Consider the following 23,901-nt stretch of genomic DNA (forward strand, 5'->3'; position numbering starts at 1 on the left):
CTTCCCAGGGTTTAATAGGGTGCCGCGTTGGGGCCTCTGTATGGGCCATCCCTTTCCTCCTCCCTGGGGCCTCCACGTCTTACAAACCAGACTGGAGGGAGGGGCTATGCAGACAGGGAGGGGCTGCGTAGCCCCGAGGGGCCAGGTCTCCTAGTGCGGTGCCCACTCTCTCCACGGGTTGGGTGGGGTGGGGGGTAACTGGAAGAGGTGAGGCCCCGGGCCGGCTGAGCCCAGCTGGGGCCCCTTCCCCGAGACCTGCAACCGCAGCTTCTACCTGCCTCCCCAGCCGCCCCTTCGCTGCCCCGGGCCGGGTGAGCCCGGCGGGCACCTGGCCCGCCACCCCCGGGGGGCCCTCGCCGCCGCCTCCGGAGCCGGCCCGGGGCGGCGGGGCGGGCCCGAGCGCTCCACGGCTCCGGGACCGGTCCCCCGGGGCGCGGCCGGGCAGCCGCCCCCGCCCCCCCTCCCCGGGGGCCGGGCCGGGCTCCCGGGGGGCGGGGACTCGCCCAGTGGCAGCAGCGTCCGGGCCGGCGGCGGGCGCGGGGCGGCTTCCTGCAGGCGGCGCCGGGGCGAGCCGTTGCCCGCTGCAGCCACCGCCGCCGGGTCGCCGGGTCGCGGGGGCCGCGGCGCTCGGGCCGCGTCGGTGCCTCCCGGGCGCGCTGCGCGGCCGTCGCTGCTGCCCGCGCTCGTGCCGCCGCCGCCGCCGCCGCTGCCGGTTACGCCAGCCCCGCCGCCGCCCGCTCTGATTCTGCGCATAGGCAGCCCCCAAGCCTGTCATTCTGCAAAAACACAGTTTACTCAACACACCACACACACACTCACACACACACGCGCGCACACACACGCGCACACTGGCCCCCTCGCGCACACGCACGGAGGGCGCGAGCGAGCAGACGCGCACACCCGGCGAGCCAAGTTCCGCAGCCTGGCATGGCTTCTGGGGACCTTTACGAGGTACGGGGACGCGGGGGCGCGGCCGGCCCCGGCCCGCGGGTGGCGGGCTGCGGCGGGCGGCGGGCGGCGGGGACCGGGCCGGGGCCGGGGCCGGGCGCGAGCCGGAGTTGCCGAGCCCGCGGCGGCGGCGGCGGCGGCGGCCGGAGGGTGGCGGGGGCCGGGCGCGCCTCCCGCCCGCCGCCCGCCCGCCCTCCCGCGGCGCCCGCGCCCGCTCCCTCTTTCTCTTTCTCTCGCACACACACTCTCTTACTCCATCTACTTTGCGGCCTTGGAGGGGAAGGAGGAAGCCGGGCGGAGCCGGGGCGGGGGAGGTAGCGGTCCCAGGGAGGTGTTTCTCGCCCGACGAGCCGCCTCGAGTGCAGAAAGTACAGGTAAAAGTCGGCGCCGGACGTGCCGGGAATGCGGGGGGCCGCGCGGCGGCCGGCGGGGGTGCGGGGCGGGGGGTGCGCGGCCCGGGCTGGGCCGGGGGGCGCAGGAGAGGAGGGGGGCGGGCGTGGGAGCCGAGCCCAGCCCCGGCGAGGCGGGGTCCAGCGGGGTGGAGGGAGACTGCGAGGGGGGCATCCGGGTTGGGGTTAGGGAGACACCCGCCACACCGACCCCCGGGGCCACCGGGCCGCCGCCTCCCTCCCCCCACCTGCTGCCCCCGCCACCGGCTCGGAAGCCCTCCAGGCCGGGGCGTGGGGGCGGTCCTTGCGGGTGTCGTGCTCGATGGGGGCGAGAGGGGGCGCTGCAGAGGGCCCTGTGTGGAAGGAAGGAGAACATGGAAGTCGGAGGTGGGTGGTAACATGTTGCTGGAGGACCTGGGATGGGAGCCCTTCTCCCGACACTCTGCATCACCCTCAGTGGATACCTGTCTCCAGGTCCACCCCGGTAGTGGCCAGCCTCGGAGACTTTGAGAGCGTCTTAAAAGTGGTCAAGGAAGATGTTAGTCTGGCATCTGTGAAACAATGGAGGAATAGCCGTGGCCTCCGGGAGCTGGGTTGTAGCTAGCTCTGGACACAACTGTTCCAGCTTTCGGGTTCCCAACAAGTGGACAAAATGAGAAACAAGCCCCACTCCCTGGGGAGAATGCCTCCAAAACGGTGGTAGTCCCAAGATGAGGGTCAGAGTAAGGAAGCTAAGAGACCGGCCATCTTCAACCAGAAGGCCCACTGATCCTCCAAGAAACCAGCATCAGCGCTCGGCCTGGACCTGCACTCCCTAAATAAATAAGTCCGTGAACACTAGCCTGGCTTCCCAAGGCTCCTGACTAGATTGAGATGAGCACCCCCAAAGGGTGAAATTAACCTAATGGGTAAGAAACTGTAGGGGTGATTCACCCACAGGAGACTATAGGGGTGATTCACCTACCATGAGCTTTTTCCTGTGGGCCTATGGGCAGCTGAAACTTTTCAGATGGTAGATTTGCTGGCTGTTGTGAGAGGAGAATGGAGAAAGGCAAGTTAGCCTCTTGGCCTCTGGGGTCTTTTGAATGATGCTGGACTTGGGGAGGCCTAAGGCCCGTTGGACTACCAACCAGTGGGCTCAGATGGGCCAGATGGGTGTTCTTAGCTCCCCCTGAAAGAATGCTGCAAACTGAACTCTTCTCAACCCTTCTGCCTTCCTCATCGTTATGCTAATAAGGAAGGTGAAGGTCGGTAGGAATCTGGTGAGAACTTTGACAGATCATGGCCAATGCCTCATGCAGGCACTTTGGTCTGTTTCAAGATGGCGGAGCAATGTCTGAAACCCAAAGTTGAAGCACAGTAAACTGCGAGGTCTGATTGAGCTTTTACAAGTAGAACCAGCACTATTAGGACATTGGTCAAGAGTAGATACTCTTCAGGGGCAAATCTCATTTCCTGAGAAGTGTGGATTTTACTACCCATTGATACTGAGTCAAGCTAGAGCTGCCCACATTGTCTAGGTGCATTGTGAAGGCGTTAAGAGCCTGTATCAGGAGCTGTCAGTATTTCTGCACTTGAAGTTTGGAACTTTTGAACCTTCTGGGGCTAATTTCTTGTTTAATGTTCACCTGAAACTATCCTCCTTAACATTGGTAATTATAATCTGTTAAGGGGAATTTTCACACTGGCCTTGAAACTATCTTAGCACCTCAAGAGTTTTTACTGGAGTTCGATGAACAGGACAATAATAATAATTACTTCTGTAATAGTAGGTAATTGTACTAGGTGTAAAATAGTTTTCCCATAGCTGATTATTTGCATCATCATTACTAAAAGGGCTAACTTGCATTATGAGAATGTAACCAATGTTAACATTTTTATGGCCTGTGTCTACATTATATAACATACACTGAAGAATTTAATTTGTTGTTCAAGTTCAGCTTTAAAAACAATTATGTGCTGAGAACTGTACATTAGCGTATATATTTCTCACTGTAAAATTGTTGTGTGAGTAAAAAAATAGGATGTTGATTTAAGGAGAGATCTTGGAATATCTAGTTATGTTGACCTTGAAAGACAAAAAGAAAAAAAAACTGATCGTATTCTTAATTATGGTATTACACTACTTAACTATCATATTCAAGTTTATATAAGATGGCTTCTTATAACCTCTAATCAAGAAACCATACCTTGATTGGGATAAGAATGATTATATTTGTAATTGATCAATTTTGTGTCTGTGTGTCTACTGACATTATCCTTAACCCTTTATAGTGAAGATCCGATTTGGATTATAGAGATTCTTCATATTCTCTTTGGTGCTTCAGATAATTATATTGTAGAGCATAAACCTTCCTCAGATAGTATTTTCTTTTTAAGGAATAGGTTCTGATTTTGAAAATAAAAACTTTATGTAATGGCACTCCTCAATCATAATGAGAAATATGGAATCAAGCTCCCTTTCCAAAATTTTGGATCTTGATAGGTGATTCTGCTCTGTTCCCTGTAGAAGAGTTCTTCTCATCATCTTCTGGTGTATTATAGTTGTCACCTGTAGAAAGGTGATCTTAAATATTGGCTGATTGTGTCCAGGTATCTGGATACAATATGAAATTCTTATCCAGATGCTCTGGTCTACATTCTGTTAGACGTAAGGGTGATGAAGTGGCCATCTGTGAGCAGGTCTGGGCTCTCTATTTATTTTGCTTTGTCTCCATGCTAGATAAGAAAAGTGGACTTGAGTATCTTTTAGATGGTACATGTGATCTCTGGTTTGTCCTTGTCCTAGTGCTCCCTATTACCATGTGCCCATTCTTAACATTACTTATGTGGCTTCAGCAAGCATTAGAGTTTGCAACTCCAGGAATATAGTTGATCATTCACTAAGATGTTTGGGTATCAGAAAAACATAACCAGGGAATAAGGAGCCTCATTCTCTTGTCTAGTCCCTCTGTGTCCCTACCTCCTTGCACATTCAAATACTTGTTGACAGAATCAGTGAACGGAAGACTGAATTAGGCGTATATAAAGTGCCTTGGCTGACCTTTGTTATCCTTGTATTGAGTGTTACCTCCTGTTCTCTTTTCTTCCCCAGCTTGTGATCGCTCAGTGGTGGTAACACCATGTGTATGGGTGGCTCTCAGTTCTCTTCTGGAAGGAAGTGTGGCCGAGTGCCTTTCCAGAGAGCCAGACTGTTACTCATTAGAACCATTGAATGCAGCTAAGCTTCAACCATGTGGCTTTCCATGTGGCTGTTGGGTTGTATTGTACACCCCCTCCCTTGTGATTAGCTGACAGTTGTGGAGGAGGTCTCTCTGTCTCTCCTTTGGCAGAATCGTTCAAAGAGAATGCTGTATGTCTGTAGACAAAGTCAGTATTAGCCGAGATGGGCTTGATGGTAGTAGTTCCTTGTGTGTTTCTCAACAGTTTATATGTACACCCCAGAGTTCTTTCTTACAAGGATGAAACGTGCCATGTGTCTTTTTTGGGGAAGGGGGTTGATAAGCATGCATGCATACATGCATATCTAACATATATGTGTGTGTGATTATGTGTATGTGTGTGTGTACTTACGAAAATACTGCCTTCCTTTCATTCCCGGTAAGATAAAGAACAATAATAATAGGATAATTTTAGTTTTGTTGAAAGAAATTTATTTCTGTTAAAAATTGACCCTGCTACAATGGTGAACATAGGCATTTCTACCCTTGTACTCTGCAAAATCATTCACTGAAAATATCGGAAAATATGGACTTATGGGGAAAATGGGATTGAGGCGGAATGTTGAAAACTTACAGAATTTTGTGAGGGGGAATTTTGGGCTTATGCCTCCTCTCTGTAGATTGAAGGGGGGCATTTGTTTCTAACAGACACCATTTTCATCAAAATTACATCTGGCCCAGGGCGTAGACATCTTCGTTCATCTTTATTGGGAGAAATGTTTTCATAGCTTCTTCAACTTCTGCAACTTGTAGGTTGCCAGGCAGGTTAGCCTAGTAGAGAGTGTAGTTGTTCTTGAAGCCACAGCCTCCCACTCCTCGGGTTAAAGGAAGGCACTGGGGTGCATTTCCAGCTTTGTTCAAGGTCCTCAAGCATCACTAAACCTTTCTGTTTCTTTGTGAGGGTGCATTGCTAGATTGCTTCAGAATATTAACAAGCTAGGAAAAATAACCCAAGAATCAACATAACTTCTTATACTAACATCATTTCCCTATTTACCAGTGATACCTGAGGCTAATTCCCACCCAACATGTAGCAGCCGAGTAGATGGTCGGTGATAGAACTTTTCCATACCAGTATTTGAAAAAATAGGTATCTTCAAAGAGAATATATTGGTTGAGTTGAATTGATTCCTTGGTACATAGTAGGCACCTGGTGAATATTGACTGGGAACTATGATTCTCCCGTCTTATGAAAGTTATTTAAAATTATCCCCTGGGAGTAGATATCAGCTTATTTTTGGATAGACTTTTATGCTAAGTCACACTCTTCATTGGATAAGATCATTTCTTCAGGGGTTTCAACTGTCCTTGAAAGAAGTTTATACAGCTCCTTTGTAATTGGCCAATTGCTAAGGCATGATTCAGGCATGGTAATTATCCAAGATCTTAAGTATTAGAGACACACATTTCAATTCCAAAGTTATAGGTCTTTCTGTGTCTCTTGGATGGTGAGGAAGGGTATAGATGTGGCTGCATTCATAGCACCATCTTTGATTTGTTCGTTGTATATTACTAGAACACCAAACATATGCCAATCACTCAGGAAATGATTGTTTTCTGTAAGTCCATAGTCTGGTGGAGATATAGTTAAGAAATAGGCAGTTTACAGTGCAACGGGAAAAGTGTCAATACAGGGGAAGATGGGGCTCTCTTGGGAGGATGGGAGGAATCCAGCCTTGGGGAAGTGGAAGGCTTCTTAGGAGAGGTGATAGCCACTGAGGAGTGTAAGGAAATGAGCTGTACCCACCCCTCATCCCCTCGAATTGAGAGAAAGGCAGGGGATAGCTCTTTGGTTTTTGTTTTGGTCCATTAGGTGAATAGTGGAGCTAGTCATGGAGATGGAGAGCCTAGGAAGAAGCATTAATTGAAAGCAGTGGGGTGGTGGCAAGGACAGTGAGTTCAGAGTGTTTCTGGAACATCTGGGTATAGAGGTCCACAGCAGTAGTCAGGGGAGCCTGAAGCTCAGAAGGAGCACCTGCCATGGGATTTTGGGAGTCATTAGTGTGTAGACCATCATTAAAGCCAAAGGACACTGTGTAAACATGAAGTGGTCCAGTGATGGAATACTGGAGAAAACAGACATTTAAGGGACAGAGGAAGAGAAACAAGTGATACCAGATTTACAAGGAATAGCAAGAGAGGTAGAAGGAAAAACATGAGGCTTTGCTTTTATGGAAGGCAGTGGGAAACTGTATTTCAAGGAAGAAGGTATGGTTTGCAGTGTCCTTTGGATTCAATAAGCAAGAAGTCATTGGTAACCTTAGGGAGCACCCCCATAGATGTGTTGGCAGGTGAGGGAGGGCCTGGTTCAAGTGTGATGATGAGCAAGGGGGTGTGGGGAATGTGGGTTCAGAGACATCATGTGTAGGCAACACTTTTTTTTTTTTAAGATTTTATTTACTTATGTGTCGGAGAGAGAGAGAGCAAGCAAGCACAAGCAGGGGGAGCAGCAGGTAGAGCAGGCAGAGGGAGAAGCAGGCTTCCCACTGAGCAAGGAGCCCGATGCAGGACTTGACCCCAGGACCTTGGGATCATGACCTGAGCTGAAGGCAACCACTTAACCAACTGAGCCACTCACGCGTCCCCGTAGGCAACACTTTTAAGAATCTTGGGTGGGATTGTGTGGAGGGAGTGAATGTGATATCCAGGGGCGAAGTGGGAGAATGGGTCAGCCGTCTCCATTCCCCTGGTTCCCACATGGCCCTGCTCCTTTGGATGACTTGGATAACAACTGTCATGTAGACAGTGGGTTATCGGACTTGCATTCATGGAAGAAGGGATTTTCCATAAACCCTACAAACATCTCTCCTGCTCACCTATGCCAGTGGGGTCTGGCATCTTCAGTAATTTTAGCTGGAGAAAAAAGTAGAACATATATAACGTAGTGATACAGAGTCTTTCAACAGATCATGGTCAAGGAAAAGATCTTGCGAAATTGTTGACAAAGAGATAAAGTTCTTCATTAAGAGTTTTTCATAACAGAATTTTTCTGAGAGGAGAGGGATGGTAGACAGATCACCAAGGTGCTAGAGATCAATGGGCGTGATAGAGTTTTAGGGGTCAGCCCACCTGGCTCTAGACCCCAGTTACTCTGTCAAATGCCAACGTAGCTCTTGCCGCGAGGCTCTTTTGTAAATGTAATTAAAGTCCATAATCAGTTGAATTTAAGGGAGATTATTCTAGATCACCTCGGTGGGCCTGATTCAGTCAGAACTGAAGCCTACCTGAAGAAAAAATCCCACCCCTGGATAGCAGCTGCAGTTGGGAAGAGTTCCAGCTTGGGAAGAGTTCCTAATGGCCTGTGCTGCGGACTTTGGACGGGCATGGCCCCCGTACCCCCCGTACCCCCCACTGCCACCACATAAGCCAATTCCTTGCCATCTATCTCTTAAAGTATAAATCCTAGTGGTTCTGCTATCTTGACTGAATCCTGATTGAAAAGCCAGTTTTTTCAAACTGGACGGCTTCTGCTCCCCAGGGAGGTCTCTTCTGTTTTGGAAATCTCTCCTCCTGATTGTGCCTATTACTTCTTCACATAAACCACACTTCTAAGGAGTGTCATCATCTTTCTTGTCTCCATGTGGGAAGAGCTTCAGGAACGCTGCCAGGCCTTGGTGTTCTGGCCCATGGGGGTTGTTCCTGAACATGGCACACACTGCCACGCCAGGAATTCCCCAACCAAGGGGCCACCACCCAATTCGCAGTTTCTTGACCAGGGAATTTTCCTCTCTGATTTTCATTTCCTGGTCTTCTAGTCCAGTGTTTTAAAAATTATGTTTCAACGGGTTTTGCTAACAGGCCATGGAGCTTATACAAGTTCTGGATTTGAAGTTTATTGAAAAATAGTCCTTTGTTTAATAATCCACCGATCAAGTATTTATTATTTGTCAGCGGTGTGCCTAGAAACATGCCAGGTGTTGGAGCTGCAGCCACAAGTGTCTTTTAAACTGTTGTTCAGAGTGTGATAAAGGCCTTACACCCACATACGGTTATATACCACACTTTTAACATGTTAGAGTGTTCAGTACATTAAAACGAACAGCCAGGTCAACTATTTTTGTGTGAGTAGACCTCAGAATACAGCTTTTCCTGCCGTCTGTGGACATGTATTTGAACTTCTGGTAAATGCATTCTTTTAGGAATGTTGTAGGTCAGCAGTGTTCTTGAAAAAAAATTCGGGCCTTTTTACATCTCCTCACATACAGTTACGCAGGCAAGTACGCTTTACAGCACAGCGTACCCCACTCACTTATAAACCACTCAAGGTTCAAATGATTGTGGTTGGTGAATGTTCTAGACGTGGTGTAATAATCATTGTATGATAACTGACCATCTAACGCTCTGCCCCATTATATTATGTAAAAGACAGTGTTGGGGACTTATTGAGAGTTCTATGTCATTCTACCCTGACTTTTTAATTTGAGAGAAGGAACATGAGTAATTGTTATGTGTTAGAGGGTCAACCACAAAGCAAACATTTCCTTTGTTTCTTCTTTCAGGCTTCAGGATCTGTTAGAATGCAGAATACCCTAAGATTAAAATCCAAGATCATAAAAACAAAGCAAGCCAAACCTGATACCACTTACAACCACTTTTCTTAGCAAATCAAAGATTGTTTTCCTATTTACAAGCAAACCAAGTGCAGAAGTAAGTTGTCGGGGCTGTAACAGGAAAATAGCTAATAGTCTTCAACCTCATTGAAAAATTGCATTATTAATCAAAATAGGCATTATTGCTCTCATGAGTTAGTTCAGTGATAAGAAAGTGGTGTAAGTCAAACTTACAAAAGATATCTACACTAAGAAATTTTTGCACCTATCTGATTTTATGTGTTAGGTTTCCTGGAACTCTCTTTGTTCAGGAAAGGGGTTCCATAGCAGAGTTCTAGCGTTTTCCACAAGGCACCAAACTCTGTGAGGGCAGGACCATGTCTGTATTAGTTGTGATGGCATTCCCAGCCTGTGGCCCTTTACTGGATACATGGCAGTTCTTCAGTAAATATTTGTTGAATGAATGATTGGAAATGTTGGAAACCTATGCTCCTCGGCCACCTTGCCTTTCTCTTGAGTGAGCTTTCTTTACCGCTTCCGGTAGGATTTTCCTCTAAGATGATTCCTTCAGATTGCCCTGGACATTCAAGATTCCATTTTTGCCTTCCACCACATCTTACGTAGATTTATTAGGTAACAAAATTCCCTTAAAGGACACTGAAACATTCAAGGCACTGTCCCTCATGATGAGTGACGATTGGATTGCGAGTGGCCATTCTCTGATAGGGCGTGGGACAGAGCTGCTTTCACACCGACACACACAAAACTGTGGTTCGCAGCTGCCTCTGCTACTTGCAGTGCTGCCTCCTGGCCCTGCTCCAACCTGGTGGCTTGGCCTACTTTGATATACACCGTCCGTTTGAGGTTGAGCCGCCTGGCCCCAGACTCAGAAACAGAGACTTGTATCCAGAGGGTGTCCTGAAGAAGGCTCTCAGGAGAAACACGTGTAAGGAAGTGTGGAAGGCAAGATGGGACAGCTGGACAAGCTGACCTGCAGTGAGGTCACAACCGAGGTCTCACCTGATGCTGTGGAAGGATCTTCTTCAGAAATGTCCTACATGGGGGGCAGGGAACTGGGCCCTCATCATCTAGTCGCTGCTAGCCAGCTGTCCCACGGTGGGGTGGAGACGAGTGGGGAGTGTTTTCTTGCACTGGGCAGTTCCCTTCTGTGAACCTTCTGCAGCAGAGATATCTAGATGAGCATCCCGTGGGTTTCCCCAATCCAGAAGCCATGAGGATGGGCACCAAGACCCTGACAAGGGGACCTGGGTGTAGTGGACGTGATCCCCTGCACCCTCAATTCTTGCCATCCAGTGACTGGTGAGTCCTGCTCGGAGTCCTCCAGAATACACATCGGTCACCTTGCTTGTATTTTAGGTTTTTGGTGCCTTGCTTGAAGACCTCATTTGTCATTTGCCAGCTTCTTGGGGCAGCCCAGGTCTTGAGTACCAACAGACTGGCCCTGTGTTGGGATCGTCCTAGTGACTCCTTTGTTTTTCCGTTTGGCACCTACCATAGGGTCGCATGCGGGGAAGCACTTCAGTGCCATCCTTTCTGTTGGCTCTCCATCCCTTACTCCTCGAACATTTTCCTTGGCTGATTCTCCCACTCCTGACTTGCCTCTGTGTCCTCATCTTCTGCTGCCCGTTTCTTCAACTTTGGAGATTCTTAGAGTTTTGGCCCGAGGTTCTTCTCTCCTTGTGATGCAGTGACTGTATGGATGATTTCTAAGTCTCTGACACTTGCCTGGGTTTTCCCTCTCAACTCTAGAGCTACCCGTCTTACTCCATGGGGACTCTTTACACTCAAAATATCCAAACTTGAGCTTACCATCCTCCTATGTAAATCTCGCTTCACCTTCTAGGTTCCTAGCCTCAGTAGAACCTCTGTCCACCAGTCCCTGGGATAGAAATATGGCCTCCCTTGTGCTGCCCAGACACCCTGTATGTTCTTTTGGATCAGCATCCTGTGTGTTCCCCAAATCTAACCTTTTCCCTTCATGTTCTCAGTCTTCCTTGAATTCAGGAGGCAACTCCCACAACTCAGAGCACTCCCAAACCTCTCAGCTCTTATGGGTGCCTCTAGCCAAATTTGTCTCCATACTGTACCCATGAGGAACTTTCTTAAATACCAGTGTTGTCATGTCTCACCTCCTGCTGGTTCTCTGCATACAGCTGTACTCTGTCCACAGATTTGTTCTTGGTTCCTGGAATGTTCCACGGGCTCTCCTTTATTTGTACCTTTTCAAATGACTGGGGTGCTCTCTGTTACCAACCCTGCCACCTTTTTCTTTGCTTAAATCCTGCTAATCCTTTATGTCTCAGTTAGATCCTACTCTTGGCAAACCTTCCCTGGCTCATCCGGGCTTTTCTCTGGGCTCCTGTAGGACCTCGTTCTTCCCTCATTATAGCACTTACTTCACTGTGTTGTAATTTATCATTTTATTTTCTAAGTCTCCTACCAGGTTGTCAGTTTTGTGGGTGGGGAGGGGGACAGGGATTCTCTCTGTTTTGTTCTAGCTTTAGCACTCAGCCCAGTACAGAACGCAAAAAGCAATCCGTGTGATGACGGAATGAGTGTATTCAGAACTTTCGTTTACATGAAAGTTGACACTGAACTTGACGGTCTGTTTTGGATGAAGTTTGAAGGACGGTCAGTCTGTCAGTTTGCCTAAGGGCATAAAACTCTCAAGCCTGTTTTCTATGATCAGTTGGTCAGTGGACATTGGTTTCTTATAAGCAAAACTCATGGACTGTGTTTGGCTTTGTATCATCAGCAAAGCTAATGCAGTTTTGTAGTCAAGGGGTTGCTGAGTTTTGGGGTCGGGTGGAAGTTTTTAAGTCATCTTCTTAGTCTTTCCCCAACATCTCTGAGAACGAATCAGAAGTGAGGGCCTCTTTTGCTCTATTGAAGGAGACAAGTCCTTGCAAGGCTAAAACTAGCTGTTTGCCTTCACTGAAATCAGAGTGTATCATACATGAGACAGACAGTGTCTTGCTGGACTCTTCTGGAGAACTGCCTTGAAAATCTTGACGTCATTGTTGCTTTCTTATGCAAGGCTTCCTAAAGGAGGCCAGTGAGGCTCTACTCAGCCTTGAGTCTCGTTTCATTCTCTTGTTGATGAAGAATGGGGTTAGGACACACCTCACCAGCTGATACCACAGGCCTTGACATTATGGGACACACTTGATATCTAAACTTTGCCTGGAAACCCAAATTTACTTGTGAACTTCTACTGGTTGAAAGGTGAGTGGGTGCGATTTTAGTGTCTTGATGTTTACATTGCTGTATTTGCTTGTCTGTGTTGCCACCCAAAACCACATTCACTTTGAATGTAAACATCAACATGGAAGAGATGGCAAAGTCTTTGATATCATGAGGCATTTCTGTTTTATTACCCCCCGAGCCTCCCACTCTTGTGTGGCCATGTCTGTAGTATTACAGAATTTCAGGGAACCTGGTGCAAATCCCATTTGCTTTTGATGTCATGAATTGGTATGTCTTTTGAAGAAATCTAATCTCTGATCCTGGCTGAAGCATAAAGAGGTTATTGAAGTGTACCTTCCTATGATGCTTGTATAAAATAATCTTAAGAGTGAAAACAGTAATAATAGCCATCAGTGAATGTTTACTATATGTCAGACACTGTCTAAATTCTTGGCATTATCTCCTTTAGTACTTCTTATGGGATGGGTATTAGCCCTGTTATTATCCCCGTTAGTGATTCAGAAACGGAGACTCACAGCTACCAGATGGTAGAACCAAGATTTAAACTAGGTCCTTTGGAGGACCAGTACTTATCTCTTGTTAGATTATAAAATGCCCACGGTTTCCCTTCCCTCTTCTCTCCTTTTCTTACTCAGCGGTACTCCTGCCCTAGCTTGTCAGGTACCGTGCTTGGCACAGAACCCAGGCATGGGTGGGTTCTCAATGCATTGAGAACAACACAAGGAACCAGAAAATACTCCTGCTTGCAGTGGTTCCATGTTGGTGTTGCTAGATCGTTGCTGTACTTAAATGTAGACCTATCAACTGACCTTGAAAAAACCAATTTTAGAATTTTTACCAAGAATTCACAGAAAGCACCTAGGTTAGAAGTTTGTAGAACAGGAAAATCAGGGTCATGTTTCTTTTCTGCATGCAATTCTTATTTTTCAGGATTAGAAAAAATTGCCAGTCATACTTCTATAGCCTTCCTTAGAGGATTTTCAGGTCCTTAGATGATAATAAGTTTCTGTCTGGAGGTTTGAAGTCAGCTACAGTCATAGGTGCTCATATGTCTTTCTTCTCAACTGTTTTAACGCTGTTCCTTCTCGCTGTTAATGTTTTCTTAATACATTAAAAAATAAGATTATAAAGCAAATACATACTCACTGTTAAAAAGTTTAAAAAAATAGAAAAAGCAGAAAAGAAAGAATAACTCACAATCCTTTTATTTAGCAGTGCACTATTAACACTTGCATATCCTTCTGATCTTTTTCTACTTACGTAAGGAATATCCAAGTTCCTTATCATATATCCAATATATGAGAACTATGAAATATAATATTGTGGCCATACCATACAAAGCATTATGTAGCTCTTTTAGACAATACAAGTATTTCTTTTATTTAGTAGTGTCCTATAACATAATGTCAATATGCTATACCATGTAATTGATCATCTTGTAGTCTGTTTGATTGTATACATAGCTTGTTTTTAAATTTTCAGTATTTTTTTTTTAAAGATTTTATCCATCTATTTGACAGAGAGAGATCACAAGTAGGCAGAGAGGCAGGCAGAGAGAGAGAGAGGGAAGCAGGCTCGCTGCTGAGCAGAGAGCCCGATGCGGGACTCGATCCCAGGACCCTGAGATCACGACCCGAGCCGAAGGCAGCGGCTCAACCCACTGAGCCACCCAGGCGCCCCAATTTTCAGTATTTTAAGTCAAAATCTTTGTATATGGTGCTGATACTTCCTTATGATAAATTTCCAAATACATTTCAATGAGCATGCCTTCTGTAAAGACTGTTGCTAATACTGCCCTCTGCTCTCCAGAGAGGACATGCTTGCCATCCAGAAAAGAGATTTCCAGCAATAACTGGCATGTTTATTTTGCTGGGCTCTTAGCGTGACTGGTATTACTGTTAAAAAATGCAATTTGAGAGGTGTTTTTAATTTCTTCTTGATATATAAAGATTTTAAAAATAATCTAATCATTGTCTGTAACATATATTAACAAAATATTTTTTCCTTTCTGGTTAGTTGTTATTTTTCCCGTTATCATTTTTTATAAGGAGAGTAACTTGAACATTCATACTAGATTAAATACACGTGTATTTAAGATTCCTTCTTGTCTCTATCCTTCTAACATCCCTCCTTCCTTCTTTACTTCCTCCTTTCCTTTCTTGAAATAGGGAGGTCTTCCTTGTGCCAAAGCATATAACCACCGATCTGTAATTTCTTCTGTTTCTTTTATGGCATAATTATTGTACATTTAATATAGCTGATTTATTTTGCTGTGTGGCGTGAAGTAGGGATATGTTCACTACCATGACTAATCTGTTGTTTCAACACTATTTATGGAACAATTCATTATTCTCCCTCTGATTTGAAATGCCAGGTTTATCTTTGATGAAATTATTGCAGATAGTGAGTAATATGAATTTATTTATGGCCATTCTCTTGCATACAGTTTTAGTTATTGTGCTTTTAGGAAACATTTTATTGTATAGTAATTTGAGTCCACTTTCATAATTCTTTTCTCAAAATGTTTTTACGATCTCAGTTGATAAGTTCCCAAACAAAATCCAGGTGAGCTTCCTTCTTTAATTGCACTAGATGTACGGATTGCTTTGGGGAGAATTGACATCTTTGTGAGTTTGAGTCTTCTCATTCAAGAACTTATTTCTCTCCATATTTTAAACCTCTTCTTGTTTTCTTGATACCGATCCTAAGTTTATTACTAGGTCGTTTAAATTGCTATTGCTTTTATGAATAGGGTTTTATATATAATTTATTGTTGTTTATATATTAGAAGCCTAATTTTTTAGGGTATTTTTAAAAAACTATACACGTTCTGAATTCTTATTGATCTAATAATATATTTTGTTCAGTTCTTTCTGGAATTCTGGTCACATCATCCTCAAATTATCTTACCTGTTTTTTTTTTTTAAGGTTTTATTTTATTTGAGAGAGAGAGCAAGCATGAGCAAGGGTGCCAGAGAAAAGGAGAGGGAGAAGCAGACTCCCCGTTGAGCAGGGAGCCTGACAGGGGGCTCCATCTCATGACCCCCAGATCACAACCTGAGCGGAAGGCAGATGCTTAAACAACTCAGCCACCCAAGTGCCCCTCTTACCTGTTCTTACTGTTAGTCAGACACTTAGGTATTTTTCTGCTCTCACTTTGTTTTGTTTTTTTTTTTAAAGATTTTATTTATTTGACAGAGAGAAATCACAAGAGAGGCAGGCAGAGAGAGAGGAAGGGAAGCAGGCTCTCCGCTGAGCAGAGAGCCCGATGCGGGACTCGATCCCAGGATCCTGAGATCATGACCTGAGCCGAAGGCAGCGACTTAACCCACTGAGCCACCCAGGCGCCCCTCTGCTCTCACTTTGTTACCAGAATTTTCAGAAAGCACTATATAATGGTGCAGTAGTGAGGATTTGTGTCTTGCTTCTTGCTTCTGATTTAGTAAAACTGCCCTTCATTTCACCATTAATTAAGGCAGTGCCTGTTGATAAAAGGGGGCTAGTATGTTTGCTGTTTTAATTAAAGTTCCTATACCTCATTTTCTCTTTTCTTTTAACAAAGAATGGGTGTTATACCTTATTAGGTGTTTTTTTCATACTTGCTGAGGGGACCATATAATCTTTCTCTTTAGTATAAACTTGCTGTAATCTAGTTAACTGTAATTTCCTAAGGCTAACTTTCCATATTTTGAGAGAAACACACTTGGTGCCAATGCGTTTTTAAATTTTAATATTTTGTGAAGTTTGGCCAGCTGCTATGTGTGTTTAGAATTTTGGTATTGATATTCAGAAACGTGGTTGGTCTTTGGTTTCCTTTTGTGTGTGTACCAATTTCATCTAATTTTAATGTCAAGATAATGCTGGTTTCATGCGAGTCATTGATTAACCTTTTATTTTTTCCTCTGTTTTCAAGAATAGTTTATACAACATGCCAATTAAGCTTTCTCTTAAGTGCTTTTTGAAAGAAATAAGTTGGTTATGGTATTTTCTGTGTCTGGAATTTTTTGGAGACAATTTTTGATAGCATTTTCCATTGTTGATTTTTTTTTTCATATGTCCTCTTATTGAGTAATTTTTGGTAATTTATATTTAGTAAGAATACCATTCCTTATTGGCCCTATTTTAACATTTATTTGAAGAGGTGTACATAGTTTTAACTTTTCAAAATATCTCTTTCATATACTTGGTGATGGTCTTCTCTTCCTAAGGTTGTAGCTTCATGTTTTCCCACTTTTTCCCATTTTTGAGGTTGCCAGCAATTTGTCTCTTATATTGAATTTTTTCCATAAAATCAACCCTTAATTAAGCTTTATTTTCCCCATTTCACTATTTTGTGCTTTACATTAGTCAGCTTCTGATTTATCATTATTCATTCCTTCATCCATTTACCTTTTCTACTTTTATTTATGAATTATAGTATGCAAACAAAATGTACATAGTGTATATGTATAATTTAATAATGGATAGTTATGAGTGTACTAACCACATACTTTTAAAAATAGAATATGTTTTCAGCCCTCTTGGTGTTCCTTTCTCAGTGTATGCCCATCCCTCTCTCCAAAAAGCAACTCTTCTCCTGAATTTATGATTATTTCCTTTATTTTCTCTATAGTTTTATAACAATTTTGTAGCCCTAAAATTTATGTTGCTTGAATTTCCCTGGTTTTGAATCTTATAGAACTGGAATCAAATTGTATGAATTCTTGTGCCTCTTGATTTTTGCTCAGTATTATGCTTTTGAGATTTATCCATGTTAATGCATTTCATTTTTTATTGGAATATATTTCTCTATAAGAATTTATGAATATATATGTTTACATATGTAAATCCAGAAATATATTAAAATATAATACATAGTATGTAATATACAAATATGAGATATGCAAATGTATGACTTCATTTATTCTATTACGGATGGACATTTGGGCTTACTTCAATTTCTTATTTTTTCATGCTTTGCTATTAGAACAGCGTTGTGGTGAGTATATTTGGTAGTTGTCTCCTGGTCTATCCATACCGGAATTATCCATGGTAAATACTTTGATGCAGAATTCCTGAGTCCTAGTGTTCTCAAATGTTCAGCTTTACTAGATCATACTAAATTATTTCCAAAATATTTATGTTTTCTTTAGGCTTCATTTGTTCCTAATTTTCTAGCCTTGAGTTGAATATTTAACTTACTTATTTTCACATTTGATATTCAGAAGTAATTTTCATTATCATTTGTTTCCATGAATTTTTTCAATTCTTCTTTAATTTCCTGGTTAACCCATTCATTCTTTAGAAGGATGCTGTTTAGTCTCCATGTATTTGGGTTCTTTCCAGCTTTCCTCTTGTGATTGAGTTCTAGCTTCAGAGCATTGTGGTCTGAAAATATGCAGGGAATAATCCTAATCTTTTGATACCGGTTGAGACCTGATTTGTGACCCAGGATGTGATCTATTCTGGAGAAGGTTCCATGTGCACTAGAGAAGAATGTGTATTCTGTTGCTTTGGGATGAAATGTTCTGAATATATCTGTGATGTCCATCTGGTCCAGTGTGTCATTTAAGGCCTTTATTTCCTTGTTGATCTTTTGCTTGGATGATCTGTCCATTTCAGTGAGGGGAGTGTTCAAGTCCCCTACTATTATTGTATTATTATTGATGTGTTTCTTTGATTTTGTTATTAATTGGTTGATATAGTTGGCTGCTCCCACGTTAGGGGCATAGATATTTAAAATTGTTAGATCTTCTTGTTGGACAGACCCTTTGAGTAGGATATAGTGTCCTTCCTCATCTCTTATTATAGTCTTTGGCTTAAAATCTAATTGATCTGATATAAGGATTGCCACCCCAGCTTTCTTCTGATGTCCATTAGCATGGTAAATTGTTTTCCAACCCCTCACTTTAAATCTGGAGGTGTCTTCCCATCTAAAATGAGTTTCTTGTAGGCAACATACTGATGGGTTTTGTTTCAGAAGTAAGAAACGAAAGAATTAATAGCTATGAATTTTTTCCAGAGTCCAGTCTTAACTACGGGAGTCTTATTATGTCTTCTAATTGATACATTTTTTTCTAAATACAATGTGTTTTCAGTTGCTGTCTGCTCTTTTACCAAGAGTTATTTAGGAGAGTGTTTTATAATTTCCATATAGTCAAATTAATAATATCCTTTTGATTCCCTTTTTGTTGTTTTTAACTTCAAGTTTTTATGCATTATGGTTGGAGGTTAAGATAAATATTTCACTTCTTTTTGCAGTGATATTGAATTTTTTTTGACTTTATATGTGATCAATATTTTATTGATATTGGAAAAATGTGTAGTTTTTGGAGAGCACAAAATTTGATATCTATATTACACAAATACATATGTATTGATAATTAAGATATATACATAGTAAATAAAGCTGATTAATTATAACAAGTAGATTGTTTAGAACCTTACTGATTTTGTCGTGAGATGCACCTTGAACTCTCAAAGTCTCCTTGTAGATGTATTGGATAGGCTTCCATGTCAATGCGTATGGGTAATATTTATTGTGAATACTGATATGTTTGAAAATATATATGAGATTGTATTTTATATTTTCTGTTTATCATGCTTTTTTATTTTTCTTGGGATTGATTAGTTGATTATTTTGTGACACTTCTTTCTTTTTTCTTTTTTTAAGACTTAGTTTTTATTTATTTTAGAGAGAGACAGAGAGAGCACAAGTGCAAGTAGGGACAGGTACAGAGGGAGAGGACATCAAGCAAACTTCCGTGCTGAGGGCAGACTCTGTCTCAGGGCTTGTTCTCAGGACCTTGAAGTCATGATTTGAGCTGAAATAAAAAATTGGTTCCTTAACTTAACTGAGCCACCAAAATGCCCCATCTTTTTTTTCTTTTAGTGTTCTGGTAGTTATATATATGCTTCTTACTTTTGTAGTAGTGGTTGTCTTTAAACATATTTGAAACTACTTTTTCTAGTAGTGTCTAGGAGTAAACAATTGTTATAACCTTCCTCTTGAGTGAGGTAAGCAACTTAACCACTCTTTCTTATCTCTCTACTTGACCGCTCTCCTGTCTTTTAATTTATTTTAATTTTATATACAGACTATTGTTACTGTTGTGTTTATTATACTGTACCTACTTTCTTAGCATTGCATCTTTAACATTTCCTTAAGTATAATAGTTAAATTATCCACAACTATTTAGATTTAAATATAAATTTACTTATATTATCACTTATCACCTTTTTATATAGTTCATAATTTTCTTTTTTCTTGGACTTGTGTTTCATGATGTTGGAGTATTTTCTCAGGTATCTCTTTCAGATGGGAAGAATGCATGGAAAAGTCTTTTGAATCCTTGACCATATTATAATTTTCTAATGTAGCAAGGTTTCCTTTCTATTTAACTAAATCTTCCTCTTTTGAGTACTTGATATAATTTACAACAAATATCCTTTTTGTTTAAAATATTTTATTTATTAGAGAGAGAGAGAGCACACACACGGGCAGGGAGGGGAGGGAGAAGCAGGCTCCCTGCTTATGAGGGAACCTAACATGGGGCTGGATTCCAGGACCCTGAGATCATGACCAGAGCCATTCTAACAGGTATAAAGTATTATCTTATTATAGTTTTGGTATATGTGCTGCCAAAGCGAGCACCTTATTGTAGTTTTGATTTGCATTTCCCTGACGAGTGATGTTGAGCATCTTTTCGTTTATCTATTGGCCATTTGTATGTCTTCCTGGGAGAAATGTCTGTTCTGCCCATTTTTAATAGGATTATTTGTGTTTTGGGGGTGTTGAGTTGTATAAGTTCTTTAAAAAAAAAAAGATTTTATTTATTTATTTATTTGACAGACAGAGATCACAAGTAGGCAGAGAGGCAGGCATGGGGTGGGGAAGCAGGCTCCCCGCTGAGCAGAGAGTCCAATGTGGGGCTTGATCCCAGGACCCTGAGATCATGACCTGAGCTGAAGTCAGAGGCTTAACCCACTGAGCCACCCAGGTGCCCCTTGAGTTGTATAAGTTCTTTATATGTTTCAGATACTAACACTTTATCAAATATTTCATTTACAATTATCTTCTCCCATTCGGTAGGTTGTCTTTTAGTTTTGTAGATTTTTTCCAATTGAATGATGTTTTCATATTTTAATGTTGACACTTGCCTTATTCATCTAGTATGTGGCTACTCTTTCTGTTTTGTGTGCGTGAAAGCAGTCATATTCTGCAGTTTTGGGGGTACAGCATTCTATTTATGTCCTCTGTGTCAAGATTATTAATTGTATATTCAAATATTTAGCCTTGTTGAATTTTTGGTCTGCTTGTTCTATCAGTTATTGAGAGGAGTGTATGAAAATTTCTGTTCTGATTGTAGATATGTCTATTTCTCCTTGTAATTTTGTTGCATTTATATTTTGATATGGATTTGTCAATTTTTATGTTATATAGTTCTAATTTACAAAACTAGGTGCATACAGATTTATAATTTTTATATAGTCCTGGGAAACTATCCTTTTACCATTAAAAAAGAATCCCCCTTAACTCTAGCAAAGCTTTCTGTTTTAAAGAATACCTTATCTGATATTAGTAGAAATAAAGTATGTTCTTTCAGTAATGTTGGCATCTTTTTCCATCATTTTACTTGTAGCTTTTCTGTTTTCAGATGTTTTAGATATGTCTTTGTATATGGGATGTAGTTAGGATTAAGACAAGATTAAGAAAAAACCCAACCAGATAACCTTTAATGGGAATATTTAAACCATTTATATTTAATATAATTATGCATATATCTGGGTTTAAAACTACCATTTACTGGGCTTGCTCTTTGTCCTATTTATTCTACATTCCTTTTTATTTTCCTTCTTGTCTTTTTATTGATTAAGAAAATTTTATTATTCCACTTTCCCTCTATTATTTTTCCTTTTCTTTAAGTAGTTACTTTAGAGGTTACAACATACAGGTTTGACTTAAATTCTAATGTTAGTTGGCAGTTACTTAGAAATCTTTATGTTTCAATATGTACTCTTATGTCTTAGATGCTATTGTGTTCCCAACCTGACTTGTTTAGGGAAGGGTTTTAACCAATCCAAAGAAAACTTGTAGGCCTTAAGAGAGATTAGTTCAGTTTTGTTTTGTTTTGTTTTTGTTTTTGTTTTTTTAAGAATAAATGGAACAAAAGGAAGTCATTATACTACTGTCTGGCAGTTTAAAGTCATCTTCATCATACCTGATGCCTGTCTTCCATCTCTGGTCTAGAGAAAGTAAAATCATTCCAGGCCTCAGTTTAGTACTGCAAACATTTTCCCCCCCAATTACAATTCCAAGAACATAATCAAAGATAAATAGACACAAGAGGAGAGAAGACAACAGTGATGAGAACTGGCAGGAATATCAGACAGTATAAGCAGAATTACAGGAGCTGAAGATGTTGAAATGTCAGACAAACACTTTAAAATAACTACGCTTAGTATGTTCAAGGAGCTAAAAGACATCACTGAAAATTTCAACAAATAAATGGAAAGTAAAAAACAGCATCTTTCTAGAACTGAAAAATATAGAACCCAAAATTAAGGCTTTGGTGGAGGAATTTTAAGACAAATTAGACACAGATGATTAAATAATTAGTGGATTTGAAGGTGATTTGGGATATAACAAAAAAGAAACAGAAAAAAAGGATTAAGAGGCAAAAAAGGTACCATGAAGAGGTTTAACGTGAATTCAGATGGAATGCCAGAAGGAAGAGGAGAGCAGTGAGTAAGAGAGATGGATTGGGCATGCCCCTAGATAGATGAAAAATATCAGCTTCATAAGTTCAGGTATCTCAGTAAGCACTGTGCCAGCCAGAAGACAATGGAAAGGCATCTTTAATCTGCTGAAGGACTCACTGCAACCTGAGAATTCTCCACTCAATAGAAAAAAATCCTGCAAGAATCAATTGGAAATAAAGATTTTTCAGATGATCAAAAAGAAGGATAATTTGTTATTATCAGCTTCTCCCTAAAGGAAATAATAAAGAGTATTCTTTAGGAAATAATTTCAGATGAAATGTTGGAGATGCCCAGATTTTTGGACTTCCTTCTAAATATTTTTTATGCCTTTATTTATTTATTTATTTGAAAATTGTATTCTTTTTGTTTAGGTAAAACATGCTTATGGTACAAAATTCAAAAGGAGCAAAATTACAAATATGGAAAGCGGTTTTAAATTATTTGGTTCCTCTGTTTTGTCAAGAATGAAAGAGTTTAAAAAGTTTTTAAAAGATTTTGTTTATTCATTGATTTATTTTTATTTAGAGAGGGTGTGAGCATGGGAAGGGGTGGAGGGAGAGGGAGAGAGAGAATATTGAGCAGGTTCCATGCCAAGCACAGAGCCTGGTGCAGGACTTGATTCCCTGACCCAGAGATCATGACCTGAGCCAAAAATCAAGAGTTGACTGCTTAACTGACTGAGCCACCCAGGTGCCCCATGAAACAGAATTTTTAGTGGTTGCCTTGTGTGTAAACTTTCAACCAGTTTTTGTTGGAGTAATAAAGGGCTTTATATTTGTTCTTATAGATTTTTTAAATATTGTATCTTATTTAAGGAACTATTAGCTTTTATTGATAATTAATAAGACTTAGACATCAGTAGACATTTTATCTTTTTGCCCATCATAAATTATTTGATGGTATCTCCGTCTCACTTTTAAATTTGTTTTGATTCACTTTTTGGTCAACATACATACATAATATTTTCTTCAGGAAGAACATGGGTATGGGTAGCATACTTTCTGTGTGCTTGCAGATCTAAAAATAGAAAATGTGTTTGTTCTTCCATGTGAACAATATTTAGCTTGGCTGCTTTTGAAGATTTTGTTGCACATTTGTTTCTTTGAAAACCATGATGTGGAGGAGAAGTCTGATGCCAACATGATTAAAAAATTAATAACCTTTCTTTCTGATTCTTCTAAGGCTTGTTCTTTTGCCTTTAAATTAATAAATCTGAGGAGTATAAGTGTATATCTATGCAGTTTATATCTATGTGCAGTTTTCATTAGTATAGGTTATTACTTAGTCTTTAGATCTGTAGAGAAGTCCTTCAGAATTATGTCATTGGGTATTACTTTCTTCCTTAAATCATATTACACTGATTAATATACTATAGTTTTCCTGGATATACTCTCAATATTTTAATTATTTTGCTCATCATTTTTTTCCTCCTTAATTCTCAGAGAATTTTTTAGCTGGTCTTTTAATTCTCTCGTTAGATTTTTGCAGTGACCAATGCTAACTGGCTCCGTTTGTTTTGTAAAATAGTTTGTTTTGATAAAACCTGGTACTTTGTAACAGAAGCAGTACAGAAACATCCACTTTACTTAATACTTCTGTAGTTACTTTATTCTCAAGCCTTTCATTCAGGGGTATTGCATTTTCAGTATCATTGAGAATGCACAATTTGTAATGAATTTTCTTAAGAATTTTCTCATTATTGTTGGATTGGGAAATGAACAACCTGATTCCTCAGTCGTCTTCCTAATTTGATCTATGGAAATATGTTTGAATTTTTTTTCAGTGTCCTTATCTATGTTTATTTGTCCAGTGTTAGGAATTTAG

General features: G+C 41.4%; 1 protein-coding gene across 1 annotated transcript in view; it reads left to right on the plus strand.

Annotated features, from left to right (window-relative positions):
- Positions 1-569: 569 nt before the first annotated feature.
- The window catches only part of CDYL2 (chromodomain Y like 2), a 161,574-nt gene continuing 138,242 nt past the window's right edge, over positions 570-23,901 (plus strand). Inside the window, exon 1 of the mRNA XM_045988455.1 lies at positions 570-951. Within this exon, the coding sequence (XP_045844411.1) occupies positions 928-951 (24 nt within the window). The 5' untranslated portion in view covers positions 570-927. The remainder of the gene's footprint in view (positions 952-23,901) is intronic.

The sequence above is a fragment of the Meles meles genome, chromosome 19 (assembly GCF_922984935.1).
Source record: "Meles meles chromosome 19, mMelMel3.1 paternal haplotype, whole genome shotgun sequence".
NCBI lineage: Eukaryota > Metazoa > Chordata > Mammalia > Carnivora > Mustelidae > Meles > Meles meles.